Source organism: Micromonas commoda, chromosome 7 (genome assembly GCF_000090985.2).
Source record: "Micromonas commoda chromosome 7, complete sequence".
Lineage (NCBI taxonomy): Eukaryota > Viridiplantae > Chlorophyta > Mamiellophyceae > Mamiellales > Mamiellaceae > Micromonas > Micromonas commoda.
This window is the reverse complement of record NC_013044.1, coordinates 1010349-1027922: the sequence shown is the minus strand read 5'-3', so window position 1 is coordinate 1027922 and position 17574 is coordinate 1010349. Positions and strand designations below refer to the sequence as shown.

The 17574-nt window shown below is 68.0% G+C and overlaps 3 protein-coding genes across 3 annotated transcripts; 1 reads left to right on the top strand and 2 right to left on the bottom strand.

Moving 5' to 3' along the window:
* Positions 1-54: 54 nt before the first annotated feature.
* On the bottom strand, positions 55-1161 carry MICPUN_60225 (mitochondrial protein translocase; the record flags this gene model as incomplete). Its single annotated transcript, XM_002503627.1, has 1 exon — positions 55-1161. One exon carries the CDS (start codon positions 1159-1161, stop codon positions 55-57), a length of 1107 nt encoding a protein of 368 aa, XP_002503673.1.
* A 13015-nt stretch (positions 1162-14176) lies between these two features.
* On the top strand, positions 14177-16051 carry MICPUN_51069 (predicted protein; the record flags this gene model as incomplete). The annotated part of the gene is made up of 1 exon (XM_002503976.1): positions 14177-16051. One exon carries the CDS (start codon positions 14177-14179, stop codon positions 16049-16051), a length of 1875 nt encoding a protein of 624 aa, XP_002504022.1.
* A 105-nt stretch (positions 16052-16156) lies between these two features.
* MICPUN_60223 (predicted protein) lies at positions 16157-16780 on the bottom strand (the record flags this gene model as incomplete). Its single annotated transcript, XM_002503626.1, has 1 exon — positions 16157-16780. The coding sequence occupies one exon, from the start codon at positions 16778-16780 to the stop codon at positions 16157-16159; it is 624 nt and encodes a 207-aa protein (XP_002503672.1).
* Between the last annotated feature and the right edge of the window lie 794 nt (positions 16781-17574).

Here is a 17574-nt window from a genome sequence, read left to right as displayed (position 1 = left end):
ATGTGTGAGGAAATCTAATTCGTGATTTCAAAATCCACTACAGTTAGTCTACGATTACCACCCCCTCGAAAACGCCGGCTTGGTCACCGTCTTCTGCCTCTGCTGCTTCTGAAACCTGTACTGCCTGGACCTGAATATCTCCGGCACGCTCTTTCCCGTCGCCTCCTGCTCCTGCTTGTAAGACGCGAGCACCTCCCTCACGTCCTTCACGTTCAGCCTCACGATGCTCTCGAGAAACGGCATCAGGTCCAGCAGCGTCGTGTCCGGCCCGTCGCCGCCCGCCGTGCGCCCCTCGCTGTCGACGATGTAAGGACTGATCTGCACCACGTTCTCCTGCTGCATCGACGTCTTCGGCCTGGCGGTTATGTAGAGGACCATCCCCACGTCCCTGTTGAGCTTCGTCAGGTCGCGAAGGTACTCGCCGTCCACGTACTGATTCGCCTCCCTCGCCAGGCGCCCGGCGAGGAACCTCTGCGGATCCAGCCGCTCTAAGATGGGGTCAACGTACATCGAGGTCTGATCGCTGAACACGATGACCTCGTAAAACTGCGCCATGTGCTTGATGAAGTCGCCCGCGCCGGGCCGTTTGAACGTCCTCCACCCGCGCTCCCTGCGCCAATCGCTCTTGATGAGGCACTCGTCCAGGTCCAGCACCAGGGTGTGCGGAATGTACACCGCGTTGGGGGGATGATCGGGGAGGAGCTTGTCGCTGACGGGGTCGAGGTACTGGTGCCTGAGGCCGTCGGCCCACTGGCGGAACTCCAGGAGATGTCCGAAGGCGTAGTCCAAGGCCTGCTTCAACGGGGTGTCCTTGAGCGCGCCCGGCACGTGCTCGCCCTTCTCCAACGCCTCCTCCAGCTGCTTCGTCGAGTGGGTGTAGTAGGACACCCCGATGGTCGCGCCGACGAGGCATCCCACGGCAGTTCCCATTGTCGATACGGTGTCGACGACGGTGGCCATGACGCCCTGCTCCTCCGCGCCGGCCTTGGACGCGGATTCTGTCGATAACCCTCGGCGCTGAAGGGATCGACGAGCGATCGCGGCCGCGGTGGCGGGCGCCGTTTCGCCGCCCATCGACGTTCCTCTCGAAAGCTGCGCGACGCGAGCGCCCGAGCCGAGCAGGGTCCCCGCCAGCGCCCGAGCCGCCACCCGCGTGAACATATCGCCCGAGTGTTTCTCGCTTCCGTGCGGATCGGCAAACCAGTCCTGAGGTCTCCCCGGTCGCGTCGCCGCTCGCAATGTCCGCAACCCCCCGATTTTAGGTTTCGGCTGGGTTGGGTTCAAACACCCGCCAGGAGCTGCCCTGACAGCTGTGGAGGGAAAATCGTTGTTGTTACACCTCGGAGCTGAACACACCCCGCCGCTCGCCGGTCCCGAGGAGTATCTGGCCACCACGGGCCACGCGCGGGTGGGCGAGGGTTTCAAGCAGTGGGCGCGGCGTAGCGTCCGTTCCTCGGAGCCACGGGCGGTGGCAAAGCCTGGGCGCCCGGATGGAGGAGATCTGAGCAGGGGTGCCCACAAAATCTAGAGCGACGAGATGGCCGAGGACTCGCTCAGGGACCTCCTCGAGAGGCTCACCGCGGTCGCCACCGGGGCTGCGAACGTCCACGATAAGCCCTCCACGATCGTAGAGGAGGTCAAGGACGTGTTGGACCACCTCGCGCGCGATGAGCTCCCGGCGGCGTCCGCCGTGCTACTCGCCATCGATCCCCCGGGCGCGCTGCATCACCTCGAGCTGGTGCGCGCGGAGGTGCACAAACCGAGCGGTGACGTCAACATGGGGCGCACCAGGCTGCTCGAATGCGTCTCCGCGTACATCGCGAGGATAGGGAGGGACGGCGCGGAGCCGTACGCGCGGGACGTGAAGCAGGCGTGCGAGAGGACGTTCAGGTCCGAGCGCGGATCGCAGAGGAGCGTCAAAGCCGCGGCGCTGCTCCCGATGGCTGAGCTCTTTCGACTCGGCTTGCCCCGCATGACCGACACGGAGACGCGCGCGATCGCGAGGGAACTCAGGGAGGACTACGAGAGGGACAGGCTCAACAGCGCGAGGGTGAAGGCCAACATCCTGCAGGCCATCGCAGCCTTACACGACAACACGCCGCGGCCGGGCCCGCTCACCGAGGAAGTCACCGCCGAGGAAGCGGCTTCAACCGCGAAGAAAGCGGATTTAAAACCCGCGCCGACGGCGAGGTGGCTGCTCGCGGCGGGCCTCGCCACGCTCAACGAGAAGGACGGCGCCACCCTGCTCGTAGCTGAGGGTTTAGACGGGATATCATCGGCGCTCGCCAGCGCGGATGACGCCGGCGAGGAACTCAAACCCGAGACGATAAAAAACGTGTGCGACGCGACGATCCAATCCCTCGCCGTTCCATCCTCCGGCCAGCGCACGGACAAGACGCAGGCGGCGCTCAGGCTGGTGGCGAGGCACGCGGACGTGCTGGCGCCGCCTCCGGGGTTCATGACCCGCGCGTCGGAGTGTTTCCAGGCGTTGGTCAGGTGCAGGTGCGCGAGCAACAAGGCTATTCGGACCCTCGCGGTGCCTGCTCTGGACGAGTTCCTGAGGGCGCTCTCCGACGCTCTCGGGGACGACTCCTCGGCGCCCGCGTTCGAGCGCGAGGCTGTGCTCTCGAGCTTGAGCGAGGAGGTCTATGAGCTCTTAGACTCCCCAAAGGCGAGGAACAAGGAGAAAACCGCGGCTGTGAGGGCGCTCGGGAAACTCGTGAGAGCCGCGTGGGCCATAGGGAGCCAGGCGGCGTCCGACCTCGACCTCCTCATGGGAAAGCTCACAAAGCTGATGATGGTGCACGATTTCGTCGACGGCGGGAACGACTTCGACCGCAGGTTCGAGGCTGTGGAACGACAGTGCGTGATGCTGAGCACCTACACCGACATCATCTCGCTTCAGCCTCCCGGGACGCCCGTGGAGGAATCGGCGCTGGACCTCCTGGTGGACATCGTCAAGTTCCTCTGGCGGCACTACCACACCGCGGGAGACAGGATGCAGCTGCAGCTCTTGGCCGCGACGGACGAGTTCTTCGCCGAGCTCCACAGGCGAGGCGGGGCGACGTTACTTCGCGGATTCGCGTCGAGGGTCACCAGGTCGCTGGTGGCGCTCACCCTCCGCGTCGCCCCGCCCGATCCCATAGACTCGGCTCTTTTCAGGGCGCCACCCGAGCCCCTCTGGCCGTGTTACGTGAGCCCGTGGACGCATTTGTTCGGAGGAGACGCGCTCGCCGTGCCCAACGCGCCGAGTTTGGAGAAGGCTGAGGCCAAGACCAGGCGGCGGAGCCGAGGGACCACGCCCGGCAAGGACGCCGCGGCCAATCGACGCCAGCGCTCGGTGTCCGTCAACACCGACGCCGGCGACACGCCAAACACGGAGGGCAGAGCCGCGAGCGTGTTCAGCCCGAGCCTTGACAGGATCGCGAGCGGGGCGGCGGGGGGGTCCGGAGCCGAGCCCCACCACGTGGTCATGTACGACTCGTTCATCGACGAGGTCTTACAGCTGTGCCAAACCCTCGACCTTGACGTGGTGCGCGCGACGAAGGGCATGGGCGAGGATCCGGGCAGCGAGAACGATTCGTCGCAGGGAAAGGAAAACAACGACGGGGAGGACGGGATGAGACAGGCGCTGGCGCTCGAACTGGGCGAGGGCGTCGCGGCTGCAAACGTGGGCGACATGCAGACGTTTCTGTGCCTCGTGGACCTCACCTGCGCAGTCGTGGGTTCGGTTCCGCACGATGCCATCGTCAGGTGGCTCGCGCCGCTGATGGAGCGGCTTTCGGCGCTGTCCGCGGCGAGGCCGCTGCTCTCGGGGTTTTATAAAATCGCCGGGGCGGCTCTCTGCGCGGCGGATCGAGCCGGCGCTTCGTTCCAAGACGCTCTGAACGAATCCTCCGTGGAGGGTTCGACCGCGTCCGCCTGCAGAGCCTTTCTGCTCGACGTGGTCGCCGCGCAACCGAGGCTGTCGGACGAGCTCAGAGCCTCCGCGCTTCAGCTCATACTCTCCTCTCCGCCGGGTTTGTTAACGCCGAGTGAGCTGGCGACGCCGCTGAGGGACGCGTTGCGCGTGGGTCTGCATCATCCCCCGCTCGCATCCGCCGCGCTGGACCTGCTAGAAACGCGCTGGACCGGTGCCGCACACGCGACCGAGGAGGAGAGGCGCGAGATGGACGCGCTCTTACCTTTGGTCGTCGGCGCGCTGAGACCGTACGTGGACAGGTCCGTCATCGCCTCCCACGGCGGGGGCACGGCTGGCGGCGACGCGGTATCGACGGATGGGGTGGAGACGGCCGCGGCGTTATACCGCGCCAAGCGTATCGCCGCTCGCCGCGCCAAAGCCGCGGACGAAGAGATGGAGAGGGGCGAGACCGGCGAGGGCGGCGGCGTCGACAACAGAGTCGCGAGGCTCCTCGGTAAAATTGGCGGCGCGGCGCACGCTCTCGTGGACGACGGCGAGGGTAAAAGCGCACACGACGATTCCGCCGCGCTCTGGGACCCGCGCGCGAGGGTCTCGCTCGATGTCACCGTGAGCGGCGGCGCGAACGGATCCGCGGTGAGGCTCACGGTGTGGCTCGACGCGATGCTTCCTAGGGCGGCGAGTCTGGCGCTGACGTCCCCGGACAGGCCCTCGAAAGTAGCCGCCGCCGAGTTTCTACATGCCGCGACTCTGCTGATGGTGGGCCACAACGCGCGCGCCGCCGCGCCCAGGGGGGGCGACTACGCGCGCGAGCCCACGAAGTTTCACCACGTGTACAGGCGCCTGTTCCCGGTGGTCATCGAACTCGCGGTTGATCCCGAGCCCGTCACCAGGACGCTTTTTTCGTCGCTGGCGTATCAGCTCGCGAGGTGGTTCACCCGCAACCAGGCGAGGGAGGCGGCGGAGACGGTCGCGTTGCTGGACGCCATCACCGAGGGCCTCGCGGGTGGTCCCACGTCCGACGCGGATAACGCCGCCGAGAGAGCCTCGGGGCCCACCGCGCAGAGGCGGGAGCTCTGCGCGAAGCTCGCCGCCGAGTGCCTTAGGTGGAGCGTGAAGCACCTGCCGGCGGCGGCGGCCGCGGGCGGCGGGTCGGGGTCCTCGGGCGGCGGCGGGGGCGGCGCCGCGGTCAACGTCAAGTCCATCCTCCGCCGGCTGTTCGCGTTTCAGACCCATCCGACCCCGGGGAAGAGGCTCGGCGCGTGCGTCGCGCTGCAGAGATGCCTCGCGGAGCTGCGACAGTACCCGCAACTGGTCGAGGCGCACGCCCTCGAAATATTGGAGACGGCGCTTCGATCGTTGCGTCTGTGCGAGAACGACCCGCCGAGGGCGGGCGCGGAGGAGGCGGGCGCGCTGCTCTGCCGCGCGGCGGTGCGCGCGTGCGCCAGGCACGCCGGCGCGCTATCTCGAGCGCCGACGGCTCAAAGCTCCGCTCAAAGGGGGGGCGCGTTTGAAACCTTACCCCGGCTGGTGGAGTGGATATTCGCGCGGGGAACCGCCCGGACGGAGACCCGCGCCAGGCTGGAGTCCCAGCTCGCGTTCGCCGCGCTCGTGCAGAGGCTCCCGGGGTACGTCTCCCCGGCGCGGTGGCTCGACGGCGTCCGGCATGCGATGGGCGGCGCCGCGTGGCCGTTTCGAGTAACCGTCCCGCAGCCGGAGCGCGAGGCGATGCTGGGAACGAAAACGGAGGACGTCGCGGGGGCGACGGCGTGGATGCGGAACGTCACCGCGGCGCTGCACTGGGCGCGGTGGGCGCTCGAGCGAGAGGTGGTCGACCTCGGGATCATCGTCCGTGGCGGAGCGGGCGGCGAGGAAGAAGGAGAAGGAGGAAACGAATTCACCGCGAAGAAGAAGCTTTCCATGCCGCCGACGCATCCCGTCGCGGCGGCGGCTCACTTTTTGCGTTGGGGCGTCCCGCAGCTCCCGGGAGACGGGGCGGACGAGACGATCGTTCGGGCCCCGTCGGCCCCTCGCGGCGCGCGGCTCAGGGACCTCGATCGCGCGAGGGTCAGGCTCGCGGTGCAGGTGATGGTCTTGGCGCAGCACGCCGTGGGGCGCGAGGGGGGCGACGCGCGGCTGGCTGAGCTACTGGACGCGCTCGAAGGCGGCGGGGGCGGCGGAGGCGGTGACTCACCGGGCGGTGACTCACCGGGCGGTGACTCACCGGGCGGCGGGGGCGGCGGGCTGACTCGGTTGCTGTGCCTCGCCACCTTGGCGCCCGAGACGCTCGGCGCGGACGTGACGGGCGGGCGACTCGACGACGTTAACCAGCTCGCGGGCGCGGCGGCCAGGATGCTCCAGCCGATGGTCGCGGAGGGCATCGCGAGGACGATCCCGCGGGTGGCCGCGACGCGAAGGGGCGCGAGGGAGTCGCTGTGGCGCCTGCTCTCGTCCAGGTCAGATCGATTCGATTTGGGCTCGGCGGATCTGCGCACGGCTCGCGGTTTAACCGCGGCCAGGCAGCTCTCCGCCGGGTACAGGGCCCTCGCCAACGTCAACCTACTCAGGCAGCTGCTCCCCACGGAGGGACCGGCGTCCAGGGGGAGGCTCGGGCGGCGGCTTCTCCTGGCCGCCGCTGATATTGGACCGGGCGCGACGCCAGGTCAGCGAGTCTCGGGTAAAGTTCTCGTCACCGTCGGCGTCCACCTGGGTGTCCCCGCAGATTTCCTCATCGCGATCGTGCTCGGGGACGAGATCCCCGACGACGATACGTCGCGGAACAGCCTAGAGGGGTCGCGTGCGACGTCGAGGGTCGGGGGGAGGAGCGCGAAGGACGCCGAGGAAGCGGCGGCGCGCGGCGAGGCTTTCCTTCAGAATTTTCCAAAGGATGTCGCCGGCGCGTGCCGATGGAACTTTGGAAAATACGCAAAGCCGCTGGTGGACAGGGTGGTGGACGGGGGCCCCGGTCGCACGGCGGCGCTCCGCATGCTGAGTTCCGCGCTGGAGGTGCCCGCGTCGACCACCGCGGCGGGTCTCACGGAGCAGAACATACTCGCGGCTCTGAAGCCCCACGCGGCGCGGCTCGCGAACCTCGCGGATTTTCACGAGGACGCGCTCGAGGATGTATCCACGCGCCGGCGCACGTTAGTTAACCTGACGCGTCGCGTTCTCGCGCTGGACGCCGCGGTGAGCACCCGCGTGATCTTCGGCGTGGACGGGGGCGACGTCCAGAAGACGCTCGCGGATGCCATCGGCCGCGTTATTTGCCCAAACCCGGATCCGGATTCGGACGGGGGAGAACTCGGCGCGGCGCAGAGGGAGGCGCTGTCGTTGCTGCCAGAGCTCATACGAGCCGGCGGCTACGCGCCCGTCCCCGCGATCGCCGCGGCTACGCGCCTCGCGTCGCTGCTTCGCGACGGCGGCGGCGCGGCTGCACCCGCGGGTAGCCCCGAGGCTGCCGCGTTCGCCGCCGTCAGAAGCGTCCTCCTCGACGCCTTCGGGAGAACCGGGGCGCCGGAGCTGCTCGCGGCGACCGCGGGCTTGGTCGCGTCCGACCCCGACGGGGGCGCCGACGCCTTCGCTCGTGCGCTGCGAACGAACGTCGACGAGAGGGAGCGGGGGGATGACACGTGGAATGCGGGGGATGACACGTGGCGTGACTCGAGGCTCGCCGCGGAGGCCTGGACCTTCGCGATGGACGGATCGAACGACCCAAACGAACGCGTCGTCGCGGGATGCTCGCTCCTGCCGGCGCTCCTTGCTGACGCGCCGGCGGCGGCGGCTTTGGACTTTTTCACCCAGCGCGCTCGGCAAATCGTCGACGTCATCTCCCCATCGAATCGGCTGGACGACGGAGGCGAAGGTATCCCTCCGCGGGGCGCCGTCGCGGGAGCTCGGGTCGCCTACGCGTCCTTGCTCAGCCTCTACGAGAAGCTCGGCAAGGATGACGTCGCGGCGGGACCGGGAAATTCGGTCGATAAGTTCAACGCTCATTGCGCCAAACACCTGGTCTCTGAGCTGGACGGGGCCGGGGTCACCGCGGTGGCCATCGCGGACGCGACCAACGCGTGGAACGCGTGGAAGGCCCGGCGCGATTACGAAGCGGCCCAGCCGAGGGCGATGGACGACGAGGACGGATCGGTCGATCCGGAGCCCGAGAGAATTTCCAAGGCTGACAACTCTCGGGCCCGTCTCGCCGCGTTTCGCGCGTACGCAGCGCTGGTGACGCGCACGCAGACCAAAGTCAAGTTCTATCAGGCGATGTTCGAGCCCAGGGGAGGCACGGAGGTGATGTCCAAGCGTTGGAACAGCCTCCTCGAACCGAGTTACCGGCCGAGGCTCGAGGTGGAGGCCAGGCTCGTATCCGCGAGAGCCGCGCGGCGGGAGAGAGCCTCGGCGTCAGCCAGGGGCGACGGCGCCGCGCCCGCGGACCCGACGCTGCCGTTCACGCTATCGGCCACGCTCGCCGCGGGGGACGCGACTCTCGGGGCTCCGCCCGCGAACCCCTCATCGCGCCCTGAAGACCCGGCCGCGAACGAAAATCGAAACGGGGAAAACGGGGAAAACAACGCACCCGATGAAAACGGCGAAGACGACGAGGGTCCCCTCGACGAGCTCGAGACGCATCCGCTCGCGTCTTCGGTGTTCGCCGCGCTCGAACACCTCACCCGCGGCGGCGTCACCGACTTTGACGACGCGCACGAAACCCCGAAGCTGGTCGGATCTCTGCGGACGCTGCTGAGCGACCGGGCGGTGGGTCACGCGCCGAGGCTGTTGGTGGCAAAGGCGCTGCTCCGCCTGCACCGCAAGGAAATCGACGCTTTTCAACGCGCGACAATCGCCGCCGAGGAGGAGCGCTCGCGTCGAGCGCGGGACGGCCCGGACGACTCGCAGGAGATCGAGGTGCTCGCGGAACGATCGCCGGAGGAGCTCGAGGCTGAGAGGATCGAGCGGGCGAAACGCGAAGGCAACTTTTTCAACCTCGCCGACTCGCAGCCGCTGCCAGGGGGAAACGACGACGACGACGACGGCGCGACGCTGCCCTCGGAACCCGCCGCCGCCGACGACGCGGTCGACGACGATACTCCCTTCGTAAACCGATCCTTCCTCGAGCGACACGCTCGCGAGCTGTTGCCCGCGGTGCTGCGCGCGATGCTGGACGCGTCATCGGCGGAGAAGTGCGACGCGCTGCACGCCGCGCTTCGGGAGTCAGCCGTCGCCGCGCTTGAGTGCGCTCGCGCCTGGAAATTCGACGAAGCAAATGGAGAGACGGAGGAACTCTTGCGGGAGTTCACCGCGCACGTGGTTCGCGTCGCGCCCATCAAGGCGCCGTACGTGCTGCGTCAGAACATCTCGCTCGTGACGCAACTGACGGGAAGGCTGGTTCGCGCCTCCGTGCGACGCGCTCGGGGCCGAGGGATGGTTTCCAACGACGATTTGGACAAAATCGCCGCGGATGCGTTGAAGCCGACGCTGGACTCGGTGATTGAGCTCATAGACGTGGACCCAGCGTTGGGAAGCCGCGAGGAGGGCCGGACGATGCGCTCGTGCGGGGTTCAGATCGTGGGCGCCCTCGCCATGGCCGGGACGCTCGACCTCGGCGGTCACGTGCCGCGGGTGAGGCACGACGGCGGCGAAGGCGGCGGCGCCGGGTGGGAGGTTGACCCGGGTTGCAAATTTGCCTACATTTGCGCGGGGGTCGCGACGTGCCTCATGGAACCCGGCGCGTCTACAGGTCGACCGTTACACGCGGCCGCCGCTTCGCTCCTCGGCGTCGCTTTGCACCAGGGCGCGGAGCAGCGAAAGAGGGCCGAGAGCGTCGATAACGACGACCACGAAGCCAACGAATCAGACGCAAAGCCGACGGAACCGAAATGGCACTCGGTTCTCAAAAAACGACTCCGGAAGTTGTACGACATCGGACCGCAGGACGCCTTCATCACCGCGTGCGAGCGCATCGCGCGCAAACACCCGAAGTGGCTCCTAAAGGACTCATCCACCGCAATCACGCAGCTCAACACGCTGTTACCTAAGGTCCACGGCGAACCCAGATTCGTCGCGTTATCCGCGTTGGCAAAAGTCGCCGAGTGCGATAAAGACGCGAGCGCCGCCTTCGCCGAAGCGATGTTACCGACTTTACCGACGCTTCTCGCCGCGAGAGACCCACAGATCCACGTGTTGGCGCTCAGATCTCTCGCCGGAACGCTTCCAACGCTGGCGGAGGAGGCGGGACGGTGGCCAAACGGTCGGAAAATCGATCAAGTCGCGTGGCGCGTCGCGCTCGAACGCGCCGAGAAGGAGCTTTGGGGCTCGGCCGACTCGGGCGTTCGGGACGCGCACGCACAGCTGTGCGTCGCCGTCGCGTCGCACGTCCCCACCCTCGCCGACTCCCCGGCGGTGCGATCGCCGTTGCTCCGGGCGCTCGCCGACTGTGCCTCGGGCTCGGGGGAATCGCCAGAGTCGAACAGAGTTGGTGGTGAAGATTCAGCCGCATCCGCGGTGCTCAAACACTGGCACTCGCACCTTCCCGGGAGCTCACTCGCCGCCGCCACCGCGGCGGCGGTGCAGTCGCGGTCCACCGCCTTGGATTTCTCGGACGCGAACGCCGCCGCGGGAAACCTGGGGAGGCGGCTGTGCGCCGCGCTGCGAACGCTACCGACGGCGGCTGGCGACTCCGCCTCCGTCGCCGCCACCGCGGCGGGTTGGCTCGCCGCCGCGTGCCACGTGGTCCTCGCCGTGCCCCGGTCCGAGTCCGCGTACCGCACGCCGGTGTTCGACTCGGACCTGATGGACTGCGAGTTTCACGAGGCGTTCGTGGACACCGCGTGGCAGGGGGCTTCGCTCCCGATGGCGCCGCTGTTCAGCTCGCAGACTTCGCAGGGCGTCGACGGCTCGTTTGGGTCGCAGTTTTTGACGCAGGGAAGCGGGGACCAGCCATCGCTCGCAACCTCGCAGCGGGGCCCCACGAATCCCACGGTCGTCGTCGGAAGGGGGGGAAGGGTGCTCGCGACGCCCGTCGCGAGGGCGTCGATCGGCGCAACGTTCTCGACGCAGTTTGGCGCCGCGACGCTCACCTCGGGCGGGATTCGAAGAAACGACTTTGCGCCCGAATCGGAGCCGGATTTCAGCGCAACGCAGGCGGAACTGCCCCCGTGGCTCCGTCGGGCGACGTCGTCGACGCGGGGCGGCGTCGGAGGCGTCGGCGACACCGTCTTCGACGCGCCCTCCTTCGCCGCCGGAGGGACCCAATCCATCTCCCGGCGCGTGCTACGCGGATCCTCGCAGTCGTTTTCGCCGGGCGCGGGCGGCGGCGGCGGCGGGGGAAGTCAGACGCCCGTCGACGGGGGCAGAAGCGCCGTCATCGCCGCGGCCGAGCGTCGCAGGCGTCACGAGCGCGAGCGCGCCAAGGAACGAAGGCACGCCGTGAGACTCACGCGCGCGTACCGCGCGGGCGAGCTCCCCGACGTCAGGGCGGTGACCCCCGGTTCCCTCCTCGACCCCCTCGCCGCGCTCGCGCTTCGAGACCAGGCTTCGGCGTCTGCGCTGCTGCGCGCGCTCACCCAGGCCGCCCTCGCCGCGGACGACCGCGCCGCCGCCGCTTCCGCCGCCGCCGCCAATTCCGCCGCCCCCGTCGCGTCCACGTCCGGTACGTCCAACAAGCGCAAGTCCGCCGACGGGACCGACTCGAGGGGCAGCGGCGCTGGACCGCTTCGAAGGGACGTGAGGGCGGCGATGAGGGATCTGCTCCCGGCGTCCGGCGCGGATCAGACCCTGGCCAAGTGGGCGCTCGAGCAGGCCGCCTCCGATCCCGGCGCGTTGTTCGAAGCGGGGGACGTGTCCAGGGTGGCGTACATGGGCGGTGGGCTCATCGCCCACGGCATCGTTGCGCTTGAGGCCCGAGCGCTGCACTCCTCGGAAATCTCAACCGAGTTTAAGCCCCCCGCTTCAAAACGAGCGAAAACGGTCCGACGGTCCAACGCGCCGCGCGGGGATCCGCCCGACGGATCCACCGCCAGTCTGTGGAACGCGCTCGCCGGGCTGTACCGCGCGGCGGGGGACGAGCACGCCGCGCGGCTGTGCCTCAAGGGGTCGCTGAATGACGACCCGGTAACCGACGCGGCTTTGACTGCGCAGCTCGAGGGAGACGCGGGGGGAGCATCGGACATTTACCTCAACCTGCTCGAATCCGCCGGTTTAGAGGAAGCCGACGGGACTCCAACGGCGTCGCACGCGCGCAGCACGAACGCCGCCACCGCCCGACTGTGGGAGCGCGAGCGGCTGCGCTGCCTGCAGAGGCTCGGCAAGTGGCAGGAGGTCCTCGACGATTGCCACCACGTTTGCCCGAGTGTCGAGTGGGACGCGCGAACGCTGAGGCCCGTCGACGAAACGACCGAGGAACGAGCCGTCGCGGGCTCCGCGTTGGGCGGCGACGCGCTCAACGCGGCGGTGCGCGCGATGCTCCGTCTGGGCGAGGACGCGTGCAGCTACGACCACGCCACGGGCGTCGCGCATCCCCGGAAGCTAACCGACTTTTGCCGGCGGTGCGCCAAGGCGGCGGCTCCGGGCGGGTGGGTTTCGGAGGAGCTCGGCGTCGAACTCGCCGCGTCGGAGTTGAGGGACGGCGTCGAGGACGTCGCCCTCACGCGGATCGCCGCGCTTCGCCGGTGGTTCAGGCGTCGTTGGATCGGGTCGCACCCGGCGGCGTCGTTTGTTCGAAGGGCGCTGCTGCAGCCGCTGCAACCCGCGGCGGAGCTGGAGGAGGCGCTGGAGCTCACCCGTTTATGTCGCCGGATCTGCGCAAACGGCGTAAACGGCGCGAACGGCGGCGCGAACGACGGCCGTTACGACGACCGTTACGGCGGCGACGCGAGCGCGTTCGACATCGACGCGGGCGCCGGCGCGCTGGAGGCTTTGCTCGAGCGCTGGCGGGCGCGATGGCCGAGCGACGTTCTCGATCCCCCCGAGTCGTGGGAACGCGTGGTTGGCGTCAGGCGCATCGCGTTGGAAGCTTTCAACGGGCACGCCCCGCATTCGCTGGTTCGGGGTAAGACGGTTCGCGACCTTCTTGAGCGCGACAGGTGCGCGACGTTGCTGCGATCGAGCAAAGGGTTGATGCGCGCGGGCGAGTTGACGACCGCGATGGCGTGGTGCAACGAGGCGATGAACCTGGTGAAGGAGCGAAGCGCGCGACTGGGACCGCGCCTCGGGCCGCAGGCTGACGAGATGTGGATGTACACCAAGGCTCTGTGCAAGGTTAAGCTGGAGCAGTGCCGAGCGCCCGCGGGGTTCGAGGAGGACGGAACGCGCGCGTCCGTAGAGGGGCGCAACGCCCTCGAGCTCAACACGGTTCTCTCCTATCTCATGAAGAACTGGAGACGCGGGGAGGCGGCTAAGGACCTTCGCGAGTTTCCCGCGGAAGCCGCCGAGTGCGCCGCCATGGTCGGTCGGGTCGCCGCCGCGCTATCGCCCATCGTGGAACACCTCCACGACGATGTGGTTCCCGTCGGCGATGGACGCGCCTTGTCCAAGCTGGCGCTCGACAGCTTCGAAGAGGCGGTGGAGATTAGCAAATCGCGCAAAGGGACCGACGACAACGAGGCGAGGGGCGCGGCGAAGGCTTCCCTTCGCCTGGCGCTTTACTGCGACGAGCTGCTCAAATCTCCGGATGATTCGAAATCCTCCAATTTGGGATTGGAGCCGTCGTTGGTCCGTCACGCGTTATTGGCGCTCGCCGGGGGCGCGTCCGGTGTCCCGCGCGCGCGTCATCTCATACCCAGGGTGCTCGCCCTCGTGAGAGGAGGCTCCAGCGCCGTCGCGGCGGAGTTTGCGAAGTTCGCGCCAGACGTCCCGCCTTGGCTCTTCGTCGAGTGGGTGCCGCAGATGCTGAGCTCGCTGGAGGTCCCCGGCGCGGGCGGCGACGCGTTGGTCCCTTGCCTCGAGGCGCTCGCGTCTTCGTACCCCTCCGCCGTGCACCCCGACTTCCACCTGAGCCGAGCTCACTTCACGAACGTCGGCCTCGACAGGTCCGAGAGGCTCGCTCGCATGCTCCACTCGCCATCTCGGGACGCCTTCACGCGCGCGGTGACCTTACTGGACTTTCCGCACAAGCGACTGGAGTGGTGGCGCGGGCACCTCAAGATGCTGGCGCACGCGGGCACGTGCGATGAGATCCTATCAGCCGTGGCCGACGAGATGGTCAGGGACGTGGGCGACCCGGACGAACCCGGGCTCGGTAACCTAAACGCCCGATTCGCGCAGATGGCGAGAAGCCCTCTGACGAGAGCCATCGGCGGTTCGGACCGCGAGAAACGCCTCGCCAAGGGCAACCTCGCGAGGTGGCTGCCAAACTCCGTCGCGGAGGCTGAGCGCAAGATCGTCGACGGGTGGATGAAACAGTTCGGCAAGGCTCAGGAGTTGCCCAGGCAGCGCGTCACCCAGTTCTCGCGTTGGTTCGACTCGTTTGAAGCCCCCGTCGCCGGATCCGCGGGAGTTCCCGGGAGGAGGCACCTGAGTCCGACGTTTCGGATGGGCGTGGAGGTTCCGGGGCAGTACGACGCGCTGAGGGGCCCGCCGGACGTCGCCACGCACGCGCAGATCGTCGGCTTCGAGCCCGAGGTTGATCTCTTCCGCTCAAAGCAGTTTCCAAAAAAGCTCGTCGCGCGGGGAAGCGACGGCCGCGAGTACCCCTTCGTCGCCAAGGGTTCCGAGGACCTGCGACAGGACGACAGGATCGAACGCCTGTTCCGCGCCATGGACGCGCTGCTACTCGCCCACCCGGGGTCGAGGCACAGGGGTTTGACGGTGCGAACCTTCCACGTCGCTCCTCTGTCCGCCAGGTGCGGTTTGCTGGAATTCGTCGGGGGAACCACGCCGATGCTCGAAGCCGTGCGCGGCTCGACCAAGGACGGTAACAACTGCGTGAAGGAGCACCAGTTCTGGATCCGCGCGCAGGCCTCCGCCAAGGACAAAGACACCGGACAAGGGCAGGGACAAAAAGCGCAAAACGCGGGCGTCATCGATCCAACGACTGGCATGTACAGGCGTCGTGTCGGCCTCGTGGGCGCCAGGTACGGCGCGCAGCCGGCCAACGGCAACGCGGATTTCCTCGCGTCCATGGCGCGGTGCCCGAGGGACGACGCGGCGTTCATACTGTCGCACCTGGGGCGGATAACCGCGGACGCGGGGGCGGCGGCGATGGTTGGGGAGGGAGGCGGGTCCATTTGGGACGGTGGCGGTTCGAGTTCCGCCCGTCCAAACGACGGTTCGGATCCGATCCGTCCGGCGCCCGCGGCGAGAAGGGCGCTGGCGGCGGCTGCGGGTTCCCCCGACGCTTTTCTCGCGATGCGTCGAAGGTACGCGGCGACCCTCGCCGCTGCCAGCGTGTGCGGCTGGGTCGCCGGGGTGGGGGATAGGCACCTGCAGAACGTGTTGGTGGACCTCAGGGACGGGTCGCTGGTTCACATAGACTTTGGGTACGCGTTCGGCACGGCGACGGCGATTCTGCCCATCCCCGAGCTCACGCCGTTTCGGGCCACGCCGGCGATGCTCGGGCCGCTCGCGCCCCACGACGCGATCGAGACCCTTCGCGGCGACATGGCCAAGGCGATGCACGCGCTGCGCCGGGGGTCCGCGCTGTTACGCGGCGTCATGGACGTTTTCCTGAGGGAGCCGCTCATAGACTGGCAGCGGGAGGCGCGGTTGCAGTCGATGAAATCGGGCCGAGCCGCGGCGAAGGCGGAGTCATCGTCCATAGACGGCGGCGTCGGCGGCTCGTCATCCGCCGCGGACCTCGGTCATCATCTCGGGGTTCATCATCTCGGGGGCCAGGTCGCGATGGGTCTCAGCGGCGACGAGGCGAGGGTCGTGGAGCTGAAGGTGGCGCACGCCCACCACAAGCTCGAGCTCGGGAACCCGTGCCACGTCACCCTCGCGCAGTGCGCGCCCAAGCACGAGGGTCAGGCGCACTGGGCGGGGATGCGCGACCTCGTCTTCGGCGGCACGGCTGGCGACGTGAGGGCGCGCGCGGGTGCGGTCTGCGCGTCGGTCGAGGAGCAGGTCGAGTGCCTGTTGGCGCTCGCGACCGACCCGGGGGTGCTCGCGAGCGGCTGGTCCGGGTGGAGGCCTTGGCTGTGAGGATCCACCGTCGGAGAGACGCAATCGGCTGTCGGTTGTTGGGGAAAGTCTTCCCTAACCAATAGAAGGCACGTTTCATGTTATTAGTCTACTTCCAGTTATTAGTCACTTCTTGGACCCCCACATCTTCATCGCGCGGCCGATGACGGACTGCGACGGGTCCAGCTGGAGCTGCAGCTCCGTCGGCGTCACCTGGTACTTGTCGACGATTTGCTTGAACCTCGCGTCGCCTCTCACCGACTCCAAATCCGGGTCCCTCAGCAGCCGAACGTAATCCTCGTTGGCCTTGCCGAACCCGTACAGCTGCGCCGAGCAGTACCCGGCCTGCAGCAGAGCCTCCAGCGCCTCCAGGCCGCGGTCCACCGCTCCCAGCTTGGAGTGCGCCGACGTTAGGTTGTAGAAGATAGACTGCTTCTCGCCCAGCGAGAGCTCCGCGGGCTTGGACCTGTCGCGCTTCACGCCGCTCCCGCCGAGCTTCAGCGCGCCCTCCAGGGTCTTCACGGCGCCCGCGAAGTCCCCGGCGCCGTACTGCTCCTGCGCGTCCTCGATCGCGGCGGCCGCGTCGCTGATCTCCACCCATTCGGGCTCACCGGTGAGCTCGTTGGTCTTGGACCTTCCCACGTTGGCGATGACGGAGGCGCGGCGGGTCGGGCGGCGGGAAGACGCGTGGGCGCGCGCGACGATGGGTGCGCGCGCGTGGGCTTGGGCGGCGGCGGCGATGTGGTGCATAGTTCGTTTCCACTCGGTGCGTGTCGTCCGATGTGGCGACGAGGCGTTCCCGATGACATCCAGTCGCGAGGATAGAAATAAGAGTTATTGTCCGATATTTACGCCCCGATTCGGCAGTGCAGACTGGCAGGAATTACCTTCGGTAACTCAGAAACGGAGGTCTGATCAAGTCCGTATAAACCATCGCTCTGTTGTTGCCTCGCCGCTTGGGCCGGCGCAGATCAAAATTGTCCCTCGGCGCACTTTTTCAGTTTGAAATTTCTCACGAACCCTCTTCGCGGGTGGGCGGGCGCTGAAGGGCAGAGCCGCGCGCACGGACGAACGGTCCGCACGTTTACGCCCACATTTCACCCGTGCTCGCGATCCGAGCGCCGCCAGGGCTCCAGATCCGAACGGGCTCAGCGTCAAGCACGGTCCGGGCGCGTAACTAACCCCAGCCAAAAAGCATCCTAATCAGCCCTAAGCGGATAATCCCTCGAAACGACGTTCGGGGCGACGATGGCGAGCTCGATGGCGGTGGCGTCAGCCGGTTCCGCGTTCGCGTTCGCTCGCGCTCAGACGGGGGCCCATCGCCGACCCCGAGCGATCCCCCGCGCGAGGCCCGGCGCCCCGCGCCTCCTGCGGACGATGCGCCCGAGAGCGCCCAACAACGTCGAAGCGCCCGCCGCACTCGGCGATGACTCCTACCACAGCATCCCCCCGGAGCGCGTCGAGACAGCCGCGGAGGAGGCGATGAAGTACGCGGTGGACAAGTGGCTCGAGCTCGATCGCGTCCAGCAGGCGCAGGCGCAGCA